The sequence below is a fragment of the Prionailurus bengalensis genome, chromosome D1 (genome assembly GCF_016509475.1).
Source record: "Prionailurus bengalensis isolate Pbe53 chromosome D1, Fcat_Pben_1.1_paternal_pri, whole genome shotgun sequence".
Classification (NCBI taxonomy): domain Eukaryota; kingdom Metazoa; phylum Chordata; class Mammalia; order Carnivora; family Felidae; genus Prionailurus; species Prionailurus bengalensis.
This window is the reverse complement of record NC_057346.1, coordinates 57,786,629-57,805,418: the sequence shown is the minus strand read 5'-3', so window position 1 is coordinate 57,805,418 and position 18,790 is coordinate 57,786,629. Positions and strand designations below refer to the sequence as shown.

At 39.8% G+C, this 18,790-nt stretch overlaps 1 protein-coding gene across 2 annotated transcripts in view; it reads left to right on the top strand.

The window, feature by feature from the left end:
* The window catches only part of PPME1 (protein phosphatase methylesterase 1), an 88,056-nt gene extending 69,839 nt beyond the window's left edge, over positions 1-18,217 (top strand). For both annotated transcript variants that reach the window (XM_043580271.1, XM_043580272.1), the window contains 5 exons: positions 10,136-10,265; positions 11,155-11,199; positions 14,932-14,996; positions 15,620-15,687; positions 16,992-18,217. In XM_043580271.1, the coding sequence (XP_043436206.1) occupies positions 10,136-10,265; positions 11,155-11,199; positions 14,932-14,996; positions 15,620-15,687; positions 16,992-17,010 (327 nt within the window). In that variant the 3' untranslated portion in view covers positions 17,011-18,217. The remainder of the gene's footprint in view (positions 1-10,135; positions 10,266-11,154; positions 11,200-14,931; positions 14,997-15,619; positions 15,688-16,991) is intronic.
* Positions 18,218-18,790: the final 573 nt, after the last annotated feature.

Sequence of the window (18,790 nt, the reverse complement as noted above, 5' to 3'; positions counted from 1 at the left end):
TGACAAATTGGAACATAAAACTTCACAGTATATACCCTCCCCTCAAACAGCTTGCTTTCTCATCAGGCTCTTTCTCACCTCATTACTTCTGTTCCTGAGGTTTATCTCATGAGACAATCTCATTTCCTACTAGTCTATGCTAAGCCCATTAGATCTTATCTTTCAAGGTATATCTCTTACGGGATGTTTTCTGACCTCATTTTATATCATTTATACCCTTTCCAGTATAGCACTGAGAGTCTGTATGACATAACTTAGCACTCTTTTTTGAAGTCATGGCTGAGTTATAGAATTGTTTTTCATAAACCACATTCAGAGATACTATGGTCTCTTGTAGTCATCTCTAGGATGCATAATCAGTGTCCTCTAATTTCATGAGAATTTGTCTCCCAACAAAAATAACCTGTGTATTTTAAGCACAGGATCTGATGTTCTATACGAATTTCCTTATTATTTAGCTTGGAGTTGTGTGCATAGCAAATGTCCTGTGAGTACTTGTTGAGCACTTCATTTGAGGATAATAGTGGGAAAGAGTACTTTTTTTCTTGGAAATGGTTGGTGAGCATGAGCAGCAGACTTTCTGGGATGGATTATAAACATTTTACTAATGGCAAATAATGGAATTGGTATACACCACATATTCCTTTACATTTGGAGATGCTACTGTTAGCAAGGAGGAGAGTACATTGACCCTTGAACAACATGGGAGTTAGGGACACTGACCCCCACACTGTCAAATCCAAGTATAACTACTAACTACCCAAAAACTTAATTACCAATAACCTACTATTAACCAGAAGCCTTACCAATAATATAAACAGTTAATTAGTACATAATTTGTATATTTATATGTATAAATACTGTATTCTTACAATAAAGTAAGCTAGACAAAAGAAAATGTTATTAAGAAAATCATGAAGAAGAAAAAATACATTTACAGTACTGTACTGTTTTCAGTGAAAAAAATCTGCGTATAAGTGGACCTGCGCAGTCCAAACCTATATTGTTGAAGCATCAACTGTATGTTCATCAAACAGTATTTTTAATTTAATGAGGTTCTTTCTGTCATCCTTAAGATCAATAAATAATTTGTTGTACCTCTTTGGAGTTTACAAAAACATAAATAATGCATGACTAATTTGCCTTCCCTACACTGTGTGAGGTGAGGAGAGATCTTTTCTCCCATGTTAATTAGAAACTGAGACTCAGAGGGGCGCCTGGGTGGCTCAGTCGGTTAAGCGGCCGACTTCAGCTCAGGTCATGATCTCGCGGTCCGTGAGTTCGAGCCCCGCGTCGGGCTCTGTGCTGACAGCTCAGAGCCTGGAGCCTGTTTCAGATTCTATGTTTCCCTCTCTCTGACCCTCCCCCGTTCATGCTCTGTCTCTCTCTGTCTCAAAAATAAATAAACGTTAAAAAAAAAATAAAAAAAAAAAAGAAACTGAGACTCAGAGATGAAGAGACTTGCCCAAGGTAATCGAGTAATATTTAGTAGATTTGAGACTCTGATACAAACTGCCAATTGCTTTTTGTCTTTTATGTGCTGCAAGCTATACTAAGTGCATCACATTTATCGTCCCGAGTTCTCGTTTTAGCTCTGCATTATAGATATTATCACTGTTTTATAAGTCAGTTACAGATACTTGCCTACAGTCACATATAAATGTTAGCACTAAAACACATCCAGATCCTCTGATTTTTAACTCCAGCTCATTTTTTCTTTGCAGTTTTTTATAAGCCCAGTTATATGCAGTTTAATAAACTCCAGCATTTTTATTAGGAGGGCAGACTGAGACACATGAGGCAATAAGAAGTATAGCTAAAACAATCTACACTTGAGGAAGGACACAAACCCCAAACAACAGAAACTGCTTATTGCAACTAGTAGATCTATAGATCCTGGAGATCTAATGCACAGCATAATAATTATAGGCAACAATACTATTATAAGTTGCTAAGAGACTAGGTCTTAATTGTTCCCAGCACAAAAAAGAAATGATAATGTGACATGATAGAGCTGTTAGCTGTCACTGTGGTGTTACAGTATAGCAATATATAAATGTATCAGATCAACACATTGTACACCTTAAACCTACACAATGTTATATGTCAATTATATCTCAATAAAGAAAAATAAAATAAAATGATGGAGAAAATGTTAATAATGCAAATTAAACTTAATGACTACAACAGAAACCGTTACAACTTTTTTTTTTAATATGAAATTTATTGTCAAATTGGTTTCCATACAACACCCAGTGCTCATCCCAATAGGTGCCCTCCTCAATGCTCATCACCCACCCTCCCCTCCCTCCCACACCCCATCGACCCTCAGTTTGTTCTCAGTTTTTAAGAGTCTCTTATGGTTTGCCTTCCACCCTCTCTAACCTTTTTTTTTTCCTTCCCCTCCCCCATGGTCTTCTGTTAAGTTTCTCAGGATCCACACAGGAGTGAAAACATATGATGTCTGTCTTTCTCTGTATGACTTATTTCACTTAGCATCACACTCTCCAGTTCCATCCACGTTGCTACAAAAGACCATATTTCATTCTTTATCATTACGTAGTATTCCATTGTGTATATAAACCACAATTTCTTTATCCATTCATCAGTTGATGGACATTTAGGCTCTTTCCATAATTTGGCTATTGTTGAAAGTGCTGCTATAAACATTGGGGTACATGTGCCCCTATGCATCAGCACTCCTGTATCCCTTGGGTAAATTCCTAGCAGTGCTATTGCTGGGTCATAGGGTAGATCTATTTTTAATTTTTTGAGGAACCTCCACACTGCTTTCCAGGGCGGCTGCACCAGTTTGCATTCCCACCAACAGTGCAAGAGGGTTCCTGTTTCTCCACATCCTCGCCAGCATCTGTAGTCTCCTGATTTGTTCATTGTAGCCACTCTGACTGGTGTGAGGTGGTATGTGAGTGTGGTTTTGATTTGTATTTCCCTGATGAGGAGTGACGTTGAGCATCTTTTCATGTGCCTGTTGGCCATCTGGATGTCTTCTTTAGAGAAGTGTCTATTCATGTTTTCTGCCCATTTCTTCACTGGGTTATTTGTTTTTCTGGTGTGGAGTTTGGTGAGTTCTTTATAGGTTTTGGATACTAGCCTTTTATCAGATATGTCATTTGCAAATAACTTTTCCCATTCTGTTGGTTGCCTTTTAGTTTTGTTGATTGTTTCCTTTGCAGTGCAGAAGAAGCTTTTTATCTTCATGAGGTCCCAGTAGTTTATTTTTGCTTTTAATTCCCTTGCCTTTGGGGATGTGTCAAGTAAGAAATTGCTGTGGCTGAGGTCAGAGAGGTTTTTTCCTGCTTTCTCCTCTATGGTTTTGATGGTTTCCTGTCTCACATTCAGGTCCTTTATCCATTTTGAGTTTATTTTTGTGAATGGTGTAAGAAAGTGGTCTAGTTTCATTCTTCTGCATGTTGCTGTCCAGCTCTCCCAACACCATTTGTTAAAGAGACCACCTTTTTTCCATTGCATATTCTTTCCTGCTTTGTCAAAGATTAGTTGGCAACAGCCACAACTTCTAAAGTATGGTAGCCAGGGGCCATTTAGAGCCCCTCTTAGGAGCATCTATGTTACAACATAATATAAAAAGTGGTGTTTGAAATGATCCTGAGACATACATAAGAGTTCTATTGCATCCATTTTGGTGTGTGAAAGAATACAAGGTATACATTGGTGGTGGAGGATGATGTCTAATACAAAATGATTAAAATACGGAAAAGAAAAGGGAAACTTTAATTTTTGGTCCTTAAAGCAATAAACTTCAGTTGTTCAGGAGGTATTCCTTTACGTGTAAATCTCTTCTTTTTTTAAATTGTTTTATTGAGAGGTAACTCACCCACAGTATACAATTCAGTGGTTTTTAATTGAGTCTCAGAATTGTGCAACCATCCCAATCTAATTTTAGAACACTTTTCATCACTTGTAAAAGAAATGTCATACCTGTTTGCAGTTGCTTCCCATTTCTCCTCAACCTTCCCAGCCCTAGGCGTATCCACTAATCTACTTTGTGTCTCTTTAGATTTGCCTAATCTGGACATTTAATATAAATGGAATCATTAATATATACTCTTTTGTGACTGGCTTATTTTACCTTAGCATAATGTTTTCAAGGTTTATCCATGTTGTAGCATATATTAGAGCTTCATTCCTGTTTATAGCTGAATAATAACACTTTGTATGGATAGACCACAGTTTTTATCCATTCATCAGTTGATGGACATTTGGATCGTTTTCACTTTTTTGTCTGCTATGAATAATGCTGGTATGAACAATGGTGTACAAGTTTTGGTGTGGACATAGGTTTTTATTTTTCTCGGGTATGCACCTACAAGTGAAATTGCTGGATGCTAACTTTGTGTTTAATCATTTGAGGAGTAGCCAGACTATCTTCCAAAATGCCTGCAGCACTTTATATTGCCACCACTAGTGTATGAGTTTTCTACATCCTTGTCAGCACTTGTAATATTGTCTCTCTTTTTGACTATAGCCATCCTAATGGATATGAAGTGGTATCTTCTTGTGGTTTTGATTTACATTTTCCTGATGACTATTGATGTAGAGCATCTTTTCATGGGCTTACTATCCATTTTCTCTCTGGAGAAATGTATAATCAGATCCTTTGCCCATTTTTTCAGTAGGGTATTTTATCTTTTTATTATTGAATAGTAGGAGTTCTTTATATATTCTAGATACAAGTCCCTAATTTGCAGATATTTTCTTCTGTTACACAGATTGTCTTTTCATGTTCTTGATGATGTTCTTGGAAGTGCAAAAGTTTGATTTTGAAGAACTAGTTACTGTTTTGTTGCACCATATCTAAGAAGGTTTTGCCTAGCCCAGGGTCACAAAGGTTTATGTGTATGTTTTCTTCTAAGAGTTTTCTAGTTTTAGCACTTATATTTAGGTCTATGATCCATTTTGAGTTAATTTTTGTGTATAGTATGATGTTGGGGGTGTAACTTCATTCTTTTGCATGTGGATGTCCAGCTGTCTCGGGATCGTTTGTTGGTAAGACCTCTCTACTTGTCTTGCATTCCTTGTTGGAAATCAAATGATCATAAATGCCAGGCTTTGTCTCTGGACTCTCAGTTCTGTTCCATTATATATATATATGTCTATCCTTATAAGCAAGTGCACAGTCTTCATTATTGTAGCTTCGTAGTAAGTTTTGAAATCAGGAAGTGTAAGTCTTCCAACTTTGTTCTTCTTTTTCAAGATTATTGAAATCCCATATTCTTTTTTTTTTTTTTTTAATTTTTTTTTTCAACATTTATTATTTTTGGGACAGAGAGAGACATAGCATGAACGGGGGAGGGGCAGAGAGAGAGGGAGACACAGAATCGGAAACAGGCTCCAGGCTCCGAGCCATCAGCCTAGAGCCTGATGCGGGGCTCGAACTCACGGACCGCGAGATCGTGACCTGGCTGAAGTCGGACGCTTAACCGACTGCGCCACCCAGGCGCCCCTGAAATCCCATATTCTTAAGATCTATAAGATTCTTATAAAAATCCCATATTTGTGTTTTAATTACTTGTTGTATGCCAGACCATGTTCCTCTTATTTTACATACATGAGTATTTTTAGTTCATCTTTACAACAATCCTTTGAGATTTTGTGTTGCCCACTTAATAACTAAGAAAACAGGCTTGGAGAAGTTAGGTAACTTTCCCAAGGGACCCACCATGAATTAGTTGATGGTGGAGCTGGGATTTGCATTAAGTCAGGTCTGACTGACCCAAAGCCTATCTTCTTAAGTTCTTTTCAAGTGAGGTGTTGAAAAATAATGCAAAGCCTGTGGTTGATGCCCTTGTGTGGAGAGTCGCATCCTGCCCAGGTGAACATACCAGGAAAATTGGTAGCCAGCTTTCTGCTTCTCCTATCCAACAATTAGATCTCATTACATCGATTTGTTTTTTTTTTCTTTTTTTTTTCTTCTTTCAAGTTTTTACTTAAATTTCAGTAGTTAACATACAGTGTAATATTAGTTTCAGGTGTAGAATTTAGTGATTCATCACTTACATATAATATAACATCCCATGCTCATCCCAAGTGTCTTCCTTCATATCTATCATGCATTTAACCCATCCCTCTGCCCTCCCCTCCAGCAACCCTCAGTTTGTTCTTGGTAGTTAAGAGTCTGTTTTCTGGTTTGCCTCTCTTCTCCCCCCCCCCCCACCCCGTGTTCATCTATTTTGTTTCTTACATCAATCTGTTTTATTACCATTTGTCAGAGGAAGGCATCAAACTAAACTAACTTTATGATCCACCTCTCCAGTGAAAAGATTTATTATCATAAGCCCAAATACAGGAGCAACTCTTAATTCTATCCAGATTTTTTATTTTTACATTTTTAGGACTTGAGATGAACTCCTTTTTTAAAATTTTTTTATAGTATTATTATCCTTGGAAGTTCCCTTACCTTAAATTTGTCATTTGCACATGAAATACATTGTGCATTGAAGAGGGTCTTGCTGTCTCTGACTGTGGAAATCTATTAGAAATGGCTCATAAATGGGAAGTGTTGCCCATGCAGCACTTTAGTGAGAACTGGAAGACCCAAGTTTCCTGACTACCCACCCCATGATCTTTTTCTTTCCTTTTTTATATTTTGGTTTAAAAAATACATAACATAAAATTTACCACTTTAATCTTTTTTTTTTTTGTGCGCAAGAGGGGAGAAGGGCAGGAGAGACAGAGACAGACAGACAGACAGAGAGTATGAATCCTAAGCAGGCTCCATGCTCAGCACAGAGCCTAATGCAGGGCTCAATCCCACTACTCTGGGATCATGACCTGAGCCAAAATCAAGAGATGGATGCTCAACTGACTGAGCCACCCAGGCGCCCCACCACCTCAATCATTTTTAAGTGTATAATTCGGTAGTGTTCACACTGTTGTGAAACAGATCTCCAGAACTTTTTCATCTTGCATATCTGAAACTCTATACTCATTAAACAATTTCCCTTTTCCTCCATACCTACCATTTTACTTTCTGTTTGTATGAATTCCACTACTTTAGATTCCTCATAGAAGTAGAATCAGTATTTGTCTTTTTGTAACTGGCTTTAGTTAACAAAACGTCTTCATGTTTCCTCTGTGTTGTAGCATGTGACAAAATCTCCTTCTTTAAGCTAAATAATATGTATATAGTACATTTTGTTTATCCATTCATCCATCAATAAACATTTGGAGTGTTTACACCTCTTGACTGTTGTGAGTAATGTTGCTATGAACATGGGTCTGCAAATATCTCTTCAAGACCCTGCTTTCACTTCTTCTGGATATATACCCAGAAGTGAGATTGCTGGATAATATGGTAGTTTTATTTTTAATTTTTGAGTAACTTCCATGCTGTCTTCATAGTGGTTGTACCATTGTGTAATCCCACCAACCGTGCCCCAGGTGTTCCAGTTTCTCCACATCCTTGCCAACACTGGTTATTTGGTCTTTTTTGATAATAGCCATCCTAATAGGTGCAAAGTGATATGTTATTGTGGCTTTGATTTGCATTCCCCTGGTGATTAGTGATGTTAAGTATCTTTTTGTGTACTTATTAGCCATTTGTGTATCTTCTTTGGAGAAATGTCTGTTCATGTCCTTGGCTCATTTTTTTATTCAGGTTGTTTGATTTTTTTTTTTTTTTTTTTTTGCTATTGAGTTGTAGGAGTTCCTTATATATTCTGAATATTAACCCCTTATCAGACATATGATTTGTAAATATTTTCTCCCATTCTGTACCTTTTCACTCTGTTGATTGTGTTCTTTGATGTGCCGAAGTTTTTTAAGTTTAATGTGGTCCATTTATCTAATTTTGCTTTTGTTGCCTCTGATTTTTGTGTTATAACCAAGAAATCATTGTCAAATTCAATGTCATGAAAAACTACATGAAGCTTTCCTCTATGTTTTCTTCTAGAAGTTTTATGGTTTGAGGTCTTACATTTAGGTCTTTATCCATTTGAGTTAAATTTGTGTATTATCCAACTTCATTATTTTGCATGTGGATATTCAGTTTTCCCAACACCACTTGAAAAAACTATCCTTTCTCCATTGAATCATCTTGGACCCTTGTTAAAGATCATTTAGCCATATATGTGAGAGTTTATTTCTGGGCTGTCTAGTGTATTCCATTGGTCTCTTTGTCTTTAGACCAATACCATGAGATTTGGATTACTGTAGCTTTGCAATATGTTTTAAAATTAGAGAGCATGAGTCTTCCAATTTTGTTATTTTTCAAAATTGTTTTGGCTATTTGGGGTCCCTTGAGATTCCATATGAATTTTTGATGAATTTTTCTATTTTTGTAAAAATGTCATTGGGATTTTGATAGGGATTGTTTTGAATCTGCAGATCGTTTTGGGTGGTATGGACATCTTAATCATCTAATGATCTCTAACACAGTATGTTGCTGTCTCATGTTCACTTCTAGGTTTTCATATTGTGGTTGCTGTGGTATCCCAATTGTTTATTTCAATTATAATATGTCAAATTTTCAGTGATCCAGAAAAGTATAGAGAATCATTTATTTGTTCAGCTTGTATTTGATGAGTGCATACTTTGTGCCTGTCTACTATATATCAGAATTTAAGATACAGATATAGATATAGATATAGATATATAGATTTTTTTTAATTCTAGTTAACATACAGTATAGTCTTGGCTCTAGGAGTAGAACCCAGTGATTCATCTCTTACCTATGACACCCATTGCTCATCTTGAAAAGTTCCTTCCTTACTGCACATCACCCATTTAACCCATCTCTCCACCCACCTCCTTTCCAGCAATCCTCAGTTTGTTCTCTGTATTTAAGAGTCTCCCTCTCTGTATTTATCTTATTTTTCCTTCCCTTCCCCTATATTAACAGATATATTTTGTAATATTTGAGTCAGGTTTCCTTTTTCAGATAACTATGGCAGGGACATTATATCATTATTATTAATCAAAATATAAGAAAAATTGTTCTAACAAATCAACGTATTTTCCCTTTTTCCTTCCAGTTCCTTCTCTCTATGTACCACATTTTTCCAGTAGTAATGCTCACTTAGATGACGTGTTATACTCTGCTTCTTTCTCTTAATAGTATATCATCACCATTTTTTTCATACTGCACTGTGCTTTTTGTAATTATCCTTTTTTTTAATTTTTTAAATTTTATTTTTTATTTTTTAAAATTTACATCCAAATTAGCATATAGTGAAACAATGATTTCAGGAGTAGATTCCTTAATGCCCCTTACCCATTTAGCCCATCCCCCCTCCCACAACCTCTCCAGCAACCCTCAGTTTGTTCTCCATATTTAGGAGTCTCTTCTGTTTTGTCCCCCTCCCTGTTTTTATATTATTTTTGTTTCCCTTCCCTTATGTTCATCTCTTTTGTCTCTTAAAGTCTTCATATGAGTGAAGTCATGATTTGTGTCTTTCTCTGACTGACTAATATCACTTAGCATAACACCCTCCAGTTCTATCCACATAGTTGCAAGTGGCAGGATTTCATTCTTTTTGATTGCCGAGTGATACTCCATTGTATATATATACCATGTCTTCTTTATCCATTCATCCATCGATGGACATTTGGGCTCTTTCCATACTTTGTCTATTGTTGATAGTGCTGCTATAAACATGGGGATGCATGTGTCCCTTAGAAACAGCACACCTGTATCCCATGGATAAATGCCTAGTAGTACAATTGCTGGGTCGTAGGATAGTTCTATTTTTAGTTTTTTGAGGAACCTCCATACTGTTTTTCAGAGTGTCTGACCAGCTTGCATTCCCATGTAATTATTCTTTTGATGGATATGTTATTTTCGCCAAATGGATATAAGAGAAGCTCAGTCTTGGCTCTACCATTTACTAGCTTTGTGACTTTAAGAAAGTTTCCTAAGTTCACTGAAATTAATAGAAGTAAAAAGTAAACTTCTAGTTATTTAAACATGGGAATTACAACAATAACCTATATCACAAGACTGTTATAATTGATTAAGTGTATGTGAAAATGTCTGGGACATAGTAGGCCCTTAATAAGTGCTAGTTTCCTTCCCTTTCCTTTTCCCAGGGACCTAGTTATTATTCTGTTCCTCCAGGGGTTGCCCTCAGAGACTCAGAACTTGCTCTTATTCCTCCAGACCAAGAAAGACCATCCGTACACTTGGAGAATTGAACTGGCGAAAACAGAAAAATACTGGGATGGCTGGTTCCGAGGCTTATCCAATCTCTTTCTTAGTTGTCCTATTCCTAAATTGCTGCTCTTGGCTGGTAAGTGTGTATGTGTATGTATTAGCTCAGGCTGCCATAACAAAATATTATAGATTGGGTGCTTAAACAGTGAATTTATTTTCTCATAGTTCTGGAAGAAGTCTGAGATCAGGGTACCAGCACAGTCAAGTTCTGGTGGGAGCTTTCTTACTGGCTTGCAGACAACTGCTTTCTCACTATGTCCTTATATGGCAGAAGAGAGTGAGAGGAAGCTCCCTGGTGTTTATTCTTAAAAGGATATTAATCCTATCATAGGAAGGTCCTACCCAAATGACCCCATTTAACCTTAATTACTTCTTCATTTTGACCCTAATTATTTCCATATCTCTAAATGCGGTCACATTGTGGATTAGGGCTTTAACGTAAAAATTGGGGGGAGGAGGACACAGTTCAGTCCATAGCAGCGTAGGTATATCATCATCTGAATATGTCCTTGTTAAAACTACTCATCAAATGGGTAGTGACTTCCAAAGTGAAGTCCCATCCTCACTCATTTGTGCTTTTCTCCTCTCCATACCAAATCCCTAAACCTAACTAAGCATAAGCATTCATCTGGGATAGCTTAATTCTGGCTTGCCTTCAATCCCTGGTTAAGCCCAAGGCCTTCTAGAGTGGTATAAAGATATTCTGAGTATAATGAAAATTTTTAAAGTAAAACCCTGTTTTCAGAAACCAGTTTAAATGAGCAAAAAGATTGCAAGGGAACCTCATTCTGGAAAGCTTCATGTGGTGAGCCTATACCCTCAAGGAGTTGGGATTGGCATTAACATGAGTTGATAATGTCATCATGTTTACAACTTTGTAGCAGTTTTTCCTACTTGAATAGCAAAACCTGTTTTGCACAGCCTTTTCTAGTAAGCTACTTCCAGATTCTCCTATTTTGTTCTAGGTGTTGATAGATTGGATAAGGATCTGACTATTGGCCAAATGCAAGGTAAGTCATCAAGAAATTTTGTCTCCAGGTCTTTCTCTAAGGGCAGAGAAAGGGACATAGTCATGTGGAAATTAATGAGCTTTGAGTTACCTGAAACTTGACATCAACATCCATTCCTGACCCACTATTTGATTATAGGCAAATATTTCCCTTTTCTGAGCTTCATTTTTTTTTTTTTTGCCATCTAAAAATGGGACTTAATTACCATTTACATCTCAGAGTTGTAAGGATTAAAATGAGAATGTGTCTTTGCAGAGAGCAATATAAACCATAAAGTACCCTATAAATATATAATATTGTGAAAGGAGATATTCTGAATACTTATCAGTATTTTTTTTAATTTTAAAAAATTTTTTTAAATTTAAAATTTTTTTAAAAATTAAAAAAAATTATTTTAATGTTTTAATGTATTTTTGATAGAGCGTGAGCAGGGAACAGGCAGAGAAAGAGGGAGACAAGGAATCTGAAGGCTCCAGGCTCTGAGCTGTCAGCACAGAGGCTTAACTGACTGAGCCACCCAGGCTCCCCTACTGATCAGTATTTTTATCATTGTTGGAATTCATAGGAAAGGAAAAGATCCAGGATAATAGAATGCATAAAGATGTAAACTGTGTTTAGAAGATAGCCTGGTGAGGTGGTAAAAGCACAGACTCTGAGGTTGGGAGAACTGACTTTGAGTACTGCTTCTTTCCTACTCATTTTACCACCCTATAAAATGAGTATAAAATTTCTCAGTCTATAAAATGAGAAAGTTGATGGCAGCTTCACAGGGATCATGAGGTATAATGAGTAGAAAAGTGACATATTGTGTTCAGGTCCAGGTGTGTTGGCCAGATGGAAGTGGAGGCTGCAGGACCAGTTTTGTGGAGGCTCTTGCTTTAGTATAGATGAAAAGTTTGGTAAAGGTGAAGTCAATAGGCATTGACATCTTTTCAGGTATGGGAAGAAGAGGTGCTAACTCTAAGGCCAAATTTTCAGTCTTAACCAGATTCTGTTCTTGACCTTCTTTTTTTTCTGCTTTCTCTGGGCAATCTCATGGCTTCTGTTTATACCCTGATAACTCCCAAAGCTAAACATCCAATTCATACCTCTCTCCTGAGCTGTAGACCTGGCCCATATATCAAACCTGTTGGACATCTCTACTTGGATGTTCATGGGCTCAAATTGTTCTTTTAGCTGTCTTCAAGCTCTCCACAGTAAAAGGGACTATATTCCCTCACAATAGTTGTTCAAAGGCTCCTGAATGATTATTACATCCTGGACCCAGGCACTTCTCCCCTACCCTTCCTCTACCTGAAGTAGCCTAAAGCCTGGAGCAAGACCATGGGCTGGGACTGTGTGAGTTTTATGGCACTGATGTTGGTAATTTTGAGCTTAGACATCTTTTCTTAAATTCAATTCAAGCAAATCTTTCCTAAGCAGTCTTTCTATCTAAGACCTATGCGTAATGCTAGACAGACAGAAGAATCAGATATGGCCCCTGAGACTATCTGAAAGCAGTTGATCTGGACTGAATAGCATTTGAAAGAAACCGTTATTGATCACCAGCCTTGAAATCAGACAGTCCTGGGTGGTGAGTCACTGTTACTAGTGTTGTGGTTGAATGAATTGCTAACTTCTTTAATCCCAAGTTTCTTCATCTGTAAAATGGAAATAATGCTATATCTTAATACATTTGTTTGGTATTTAACTGAGAAAATGTGTGTGAAGTAAGTCTGACAAATGATGGCTTCATTATATTCAGGAAGTACTCATGATCTCCTGCTATTTCCCCAGTAAGTAAGGATTATACCAAGACTACTTTCTCTTTCAAAGCATCCCATGAGTATAGAAAGTAAATGGCTGAAGTGAGGGACATCCCATAAAACAAAGAGAAATGGCCAAGTTGGCATAGATCCAAACCACAGCCTTCCCAGCATTGTGTTTAAACCTGCTAAGTTAGTTATAGATTCCTAGAAACCTAGCATTCATTCATGATACTACTTGGGTAAATACTTTATGCTGTCTAAACATAAGGTTCTTCATCTGTAAAATTAGAGGGAAGCGTTTGGAAATATGCCCACTTCATAGAATAATTGTGAGGATTACCCATGATCGTTATTTTATTTACCAGGTACAATGTTGTTAGTATGTAGGAACAAAAAAAATGCATCCTAGACATTAAGCCCAGGGTGATTGGAGTTGTGTTATCAGGTCATTCGCTCAGTTACTCATTAAGACTTACTAAACACTTACTCAATGTCTTGCCCTGTGTTGGGCTCTATTAGGAATATAGAGCAAATAATGATATTAGGCTCTGTTTTACAGAAATGGAACACTCTTGGGAAGGCAAGCCGCCAGTGGCATATAAAATATAAGCTTACAAAACAAGAGGGGCACAAGCTGCTCTGTTTGGATCCATATGTGTTAGTAGTAGTACCTTAGGAGATACAAGAGGGAGGAGATTAGGCTGGACTAGGCTGGAGCACCCAGGGGCAGACTACAGCAAGAGCATGGGCATAAGTTGGGCCTTACTGAATGGAATGGTCTTAGTTCCTCTATTGATTAAATAAGCAGACTTGGACAAATGACTAACCATGGTATTAGTTTCATTATCTCAGAAAAGAATTTCAGTGTTTGTCCTGTTCAGTTTTATAGGGTAGATTGAGAATCAACTTAAAAAATGGATAGAAGAGTATTTTGAAAAAATTTTAAAGCACTGTGTAATTGGAGTAAGAATCCTAGAATGTGATGACCAGAGGACTTCAGAGCATATTGCCTTATTTTGTAATAGAGCCACTTAGGCTCTGAGAGTCTGTTCTGTCTACTTAGGGCCCATATCCTTTGGTCTGCTTTGGGATCTTGCTTTATCAGTTATCTTGGTTCACTCTTAATAGCTATCACATTAATGGTGAGCTTACGATGTTCTACAAGTGTGAGAAAGTGGTTAGTATAGTCTGGCATATAGTTAAGCACTCAAATGGAAACTTATTCTTGATATAATAAATTTCAAAATCCTTAACATAGCTTACAAAACCTTTAATGGTATGGTCCTTGCTCTCCTCTCCAGCCTCATTGTTAACTCTCATGAGCTCCATGTCAACCTTTTTATTTCCGGGAGCAAATGCCATTTCATCCTCCTTTCCTTTGTATAGACTTCCCACCCCCCCTCCCCGCTCTGTGTGGGAAGCCTTCCTATATCCTTATTTGATTGTGAAGCCTCCTTTCCTATGTTTTTCCAGTTCCGTGTACTCTTTTATCATAGGAACCACATGCTACATTAAAATTTTGTTTTTTGTGTTCCCTTACAAGACTATAAATCCCCTGAAAACAGGAACTGTTTCTTCCTGTGTGTCTGGCCCAAAGTAAATGCATGCCAAAGGAAAAAATGAAGGGAAAATCATTTGCCTAAGGTTACATTCTCCTCAAACCTTGGTGATTGGGTCCAGACTGTTGGGGAGGGTAGTAGTTAGGGAGGTTCTGAACTCCTAGTGTAGCCTGTGAGACTGCAGAGCTGGTAAGGAAAGGGCCATTTTATTTATGGTTTTTTTTTGTTGTTGTTTTGTTTTTTTGAAAAACAAAGTGTGGGAGGGGAGAGAGGAAGAGGGAAAGAGAGAGAATCCCAAGCAGGCTTCACACTGTCAGTGCAAAGCCTCATGTGGGCTCATACTCACGAACTGTGAGATCATGACCTGAGCCAATATGCTCAGATGCTTAACTGACTGAGATCACCTGGATTTGTTTCCTCTCCAGGAAAGTTCCAGATGCAGGTCCTACCCCAGTGTGGCCACGCAGTCCATGAGGATGCCCCCGACAAGGTGAGTCTGATGCTCTGTGACTGTCGAAGGACAGCTGTGAGAGTAACCTTGACTCTCACAGAAAATAGTACAAACCCTTGAGTTAGCCTGTGTTGCCCTCAGCAGCTTTTGTGGGACCTATGCAGATACAACTTGCACCATCTCCCCAAACCTCTCCCTGGCAGCTGCTTATGGTCTTAGCTTTCTGTGTATGTGCTGAGGAGCCACTGACACCTTGCCATTTCATCCCAGGTCACTCTGGGTAAGATCTTGAGCTCTGCTTCTCTCTTTTCCCCAAAAGCCAGGAGTAAAAAGGGAAAATTGGGGTAGAAACTGCCTCCTAAACTATAGGCATAGTTAGTAGTTAATATGTACTCCTCCTATGGGAATAAGATGCTTTGTAATTCTCAGGGATAAATAAGCCTTCACATCATTCCCCTTGACTTCTCTGGAGCTATCCCTGGCAAGGACGGTGGGGAAGAGTCTCCCTGGCCCTGCCAGGACTCAGATCCTTTAGATTTCAAATCCAGCAGGTCCCATGAGTCCACTATAGAGCCTAACCTTCCCAAAAAAGCATACAGGACCTCTAAAGGTGATCCCCACTGTTAATGTCACATAGCCTGGAATATCTCTCCCTTTTCCAGGTAGCTGAAGCTGTTGCCACTTTCCTGATCCGGCACAGGTTTGCAGAGCCCATCGGTGGATTCCAGTGGTAAGGAAGTAACACAGGTTTAAAGAGCCCAGCAGTGCTGGCCAACCACAGCAAAAAGATATTTGTAATGTTGTAAATATCTCTACCCCTGCCCAGTTTGGGTCACCATGCCTTTCTTCTTCCTCCTCAACATGGAACCAAGTATGTGTGTTTTTGTTAAGCCATGGTTGATTGTTTCTGTGTGCTTTGGTCCAGTGGGTTGTTGCAGAGATGAGATTAAATTATGCCTAGTCCCTACTCCACCTGACTTCTTAAAGAAATCCCCCCACTTCTTGAGGTGCCCCTTGTCTGAGGAGGCTGGGGTGGGAATCCGTCTTTTTCCAAGCTCTTAGGTAAGTTCTGTATGCCATCTCCTGCCCTGCTGCTGAGGAAGGCTGGGCAGGCCATGGAAGCTGTATAGAGATCCAGACCTGGGTTTTCAACCTCAGTACTATTGACATTTGGGGGCCTGTCTTGTGCATTGTAGGATGTCTGACAGCATCCCTAGCCTCTAACGCACTAGAAGCCAGTAGCACTCCAACATACACACTCAAAGTTATGGCAAGGAAAAATGTCTTTAGGTTTTACCAAATGTCTCAAGGAAGACAAAATCACTAACAGTTGAGAACCACTGGTTTAAAGGGAAAAGGGTGCCTCTCACCCTAGGAAGCTCTTCATCTGATTAGGGAGACATAGTTAGACTCTGTCAAGGAGGAGGAGTAAGAGAGGCATGATTACCCAAACCACACAGACTGGGCCCCCACCTTAGGGAACTCCTGATCTGTGCTACAGAATGTCCCTGATTCTCAGCCCACAAACCCAATGAGTCATACCTGCCAGTTGGAAAGTCCTAATTTTGGTGAGGGTCCAGGGGAACTGGTTCCCTACCTTTAGGAATTTGAAGAAGAAATGTTGAAGAAAAGAAATCGGTTCTGCATTAGAAAACTCTAAATGCCAGGGCCTGGGAAGTGAGGATCACAGGGCAGCGTCGGCATTGGAAATGATGACAGGAGCCTGGTACAAGTGACTCCTTTATGCGAAACCACCCCTCAAGCAACTAACTATCGATGGATACCAGGAATCAAAAGTAAAGACTTAGTTTTCTTGATAATAATAGTGTCTGGGGCCCCTGGACCATTTGGAGCTTTGGTCATATCACCACTTCACAGACCCTGTGTCTAGACCTAGATGGGGCTGTGGGGAGGTCGGACAATCTGCAGGGGCCTTGTGATCATGAAGGCCTGGGCTTTCTGGAGGAGACAGTGTGAGCAGGAGAAAACTAGTAATGGTCACATTTGTTTTCCTTCTCTTTCCATTCTTCACAGTGTGTTTCCTGGCTGTTAGTAACCTGCTATCCGTCCCTCCCCCAACACTGAGCTCTGTTGTAAATACATCGCACCAGAGGCCACTGTGATGCCGCTGTCTCCTCCTCACCATCCCGCCCGACCATGTGACACCGGCTCCCTATAGACGGGCATCCCCAGATGTACAAACCCTTTTGTGTATTCCTGCCAAGAGCATTGTTTTCCAGGGCCTTTGACCAACCTCGACCAACTTAGTCCAAGGCTCCCCAGCTCCCACCCCTTCCCTGTTCAGGGGTAGCCCCTGCCTGTTCTTCTTACCTTGCCTAGGGTGAAGCCTCCATCAGAACTGCCACCCTGGGCCCCTATTCCTGGTATTAGGCAATGCACCTGGGTCCAAATGTCTCCCCAGGCTCAGGGACCTCCATTCCTTAAGATTGTTCTTGGTATGGTCCTGCCCTACCTCATGGGATGGACCATGCACAGGGTGGTCCTTATATTTCCTTTCAAATAAAATACCAGTCAGGTACCTTTTTATCCCAGTCTTACTCTTCCAGGCTTGGAAGACCCAGAGAGGCCAGGATCCCATCCTTAGGAATGGGGAGGGGTGTTGGATAGCATCACAAGAAACCAGCCTGAAAATCAGGTCCAGCCAGTCCAAGCACATGGCCTCCCATCTGGGGAGAGCCCACTGTCCCTCTCCCACATGTCTGGGCACCTGTCCTGGGCTGAGGCCAGGCTGCTCCAGGGGCCTCTTGAGCCCTCACCTGCCACAGAACAACCCAGGTTAAATACAGCCCATGCACAAAGCCATAGGCCAAAGCCTGTGGAGTTGTTTTTAAGAATCAAATTTAACCATTTTCATAATTGGTCCCTGGAGGTGTGCAGAGTGCCCGCTTGCCTCTTCTAGACCCACAGCTTATCTTCACCATTTGTGGTTTCCATGTCACTCTTCATAGAAACAGTACAGCCCAGCATCCTCAATCTTTGCCCTCTTCCGGCTGCCTCATCACAGCACTGCGGCCTCCCCCTACTGCCCAGGCACGCCATTTCCAAGGGCAGGAAGGGGCAGTCTCCTGCAGCCCATCTTTTCTGTGACTGTCTTAGGTGATGCGTAATCCCCTCCACCTTTCCACCCAACAACTTCCTATCCCTGTCCTGCTGCACGGTCCAGAGTCTGGGACCTACTTTGTTTCTTTGTTATTTATGACCTTGTTTAAAGAAAATAAATATCTCCCAATGTTTATTGATCTTGTCTTTCTCCATGGGGTTGTCCTTATTTCTGTTGATCTGGGGGCAGGGGACAGTTTGTTGGATTTAGTCACCATAGGGCTCTAGAAACCCCTTTCCTGAAGCCCATCAGCATCATATGCTCTGCCTCCTCCCCACATCCAGAATCCCAGTGGAATGGGCAGAGCCAGCCTCTACTGCAGCCAGGGAGACCCACATTCCAGTCCCATTCTTCCAGTTATTTGCATGGTCAGCTTTGGCCCAGAACAGGACAGTTTGTGCACTGTTCACGTGAGTTCAGGCACTCATGGCTTCACATCAGCCAATACCAGAACTCTGTCCACAACCCAGATCATCTCCTGAGCTCTAGATACTTAGATCTGCCTTCCTCCTATCTCTCCCAGATGACCAAAAAGCCACTCATATTAACCATTCCTGAAACCAAACTCACCTTCCCCCTAAAACTTGTTCTTCCTTCCATGTTCCCTTGCTCTGTAAGTGGTAGGTACCACCATCTCTCCATTGTCCAAACCAGACACGCAGAGCTCTCTAGATGACTCCCTCTTATACCCATATCTGGCTTACCACCAAAC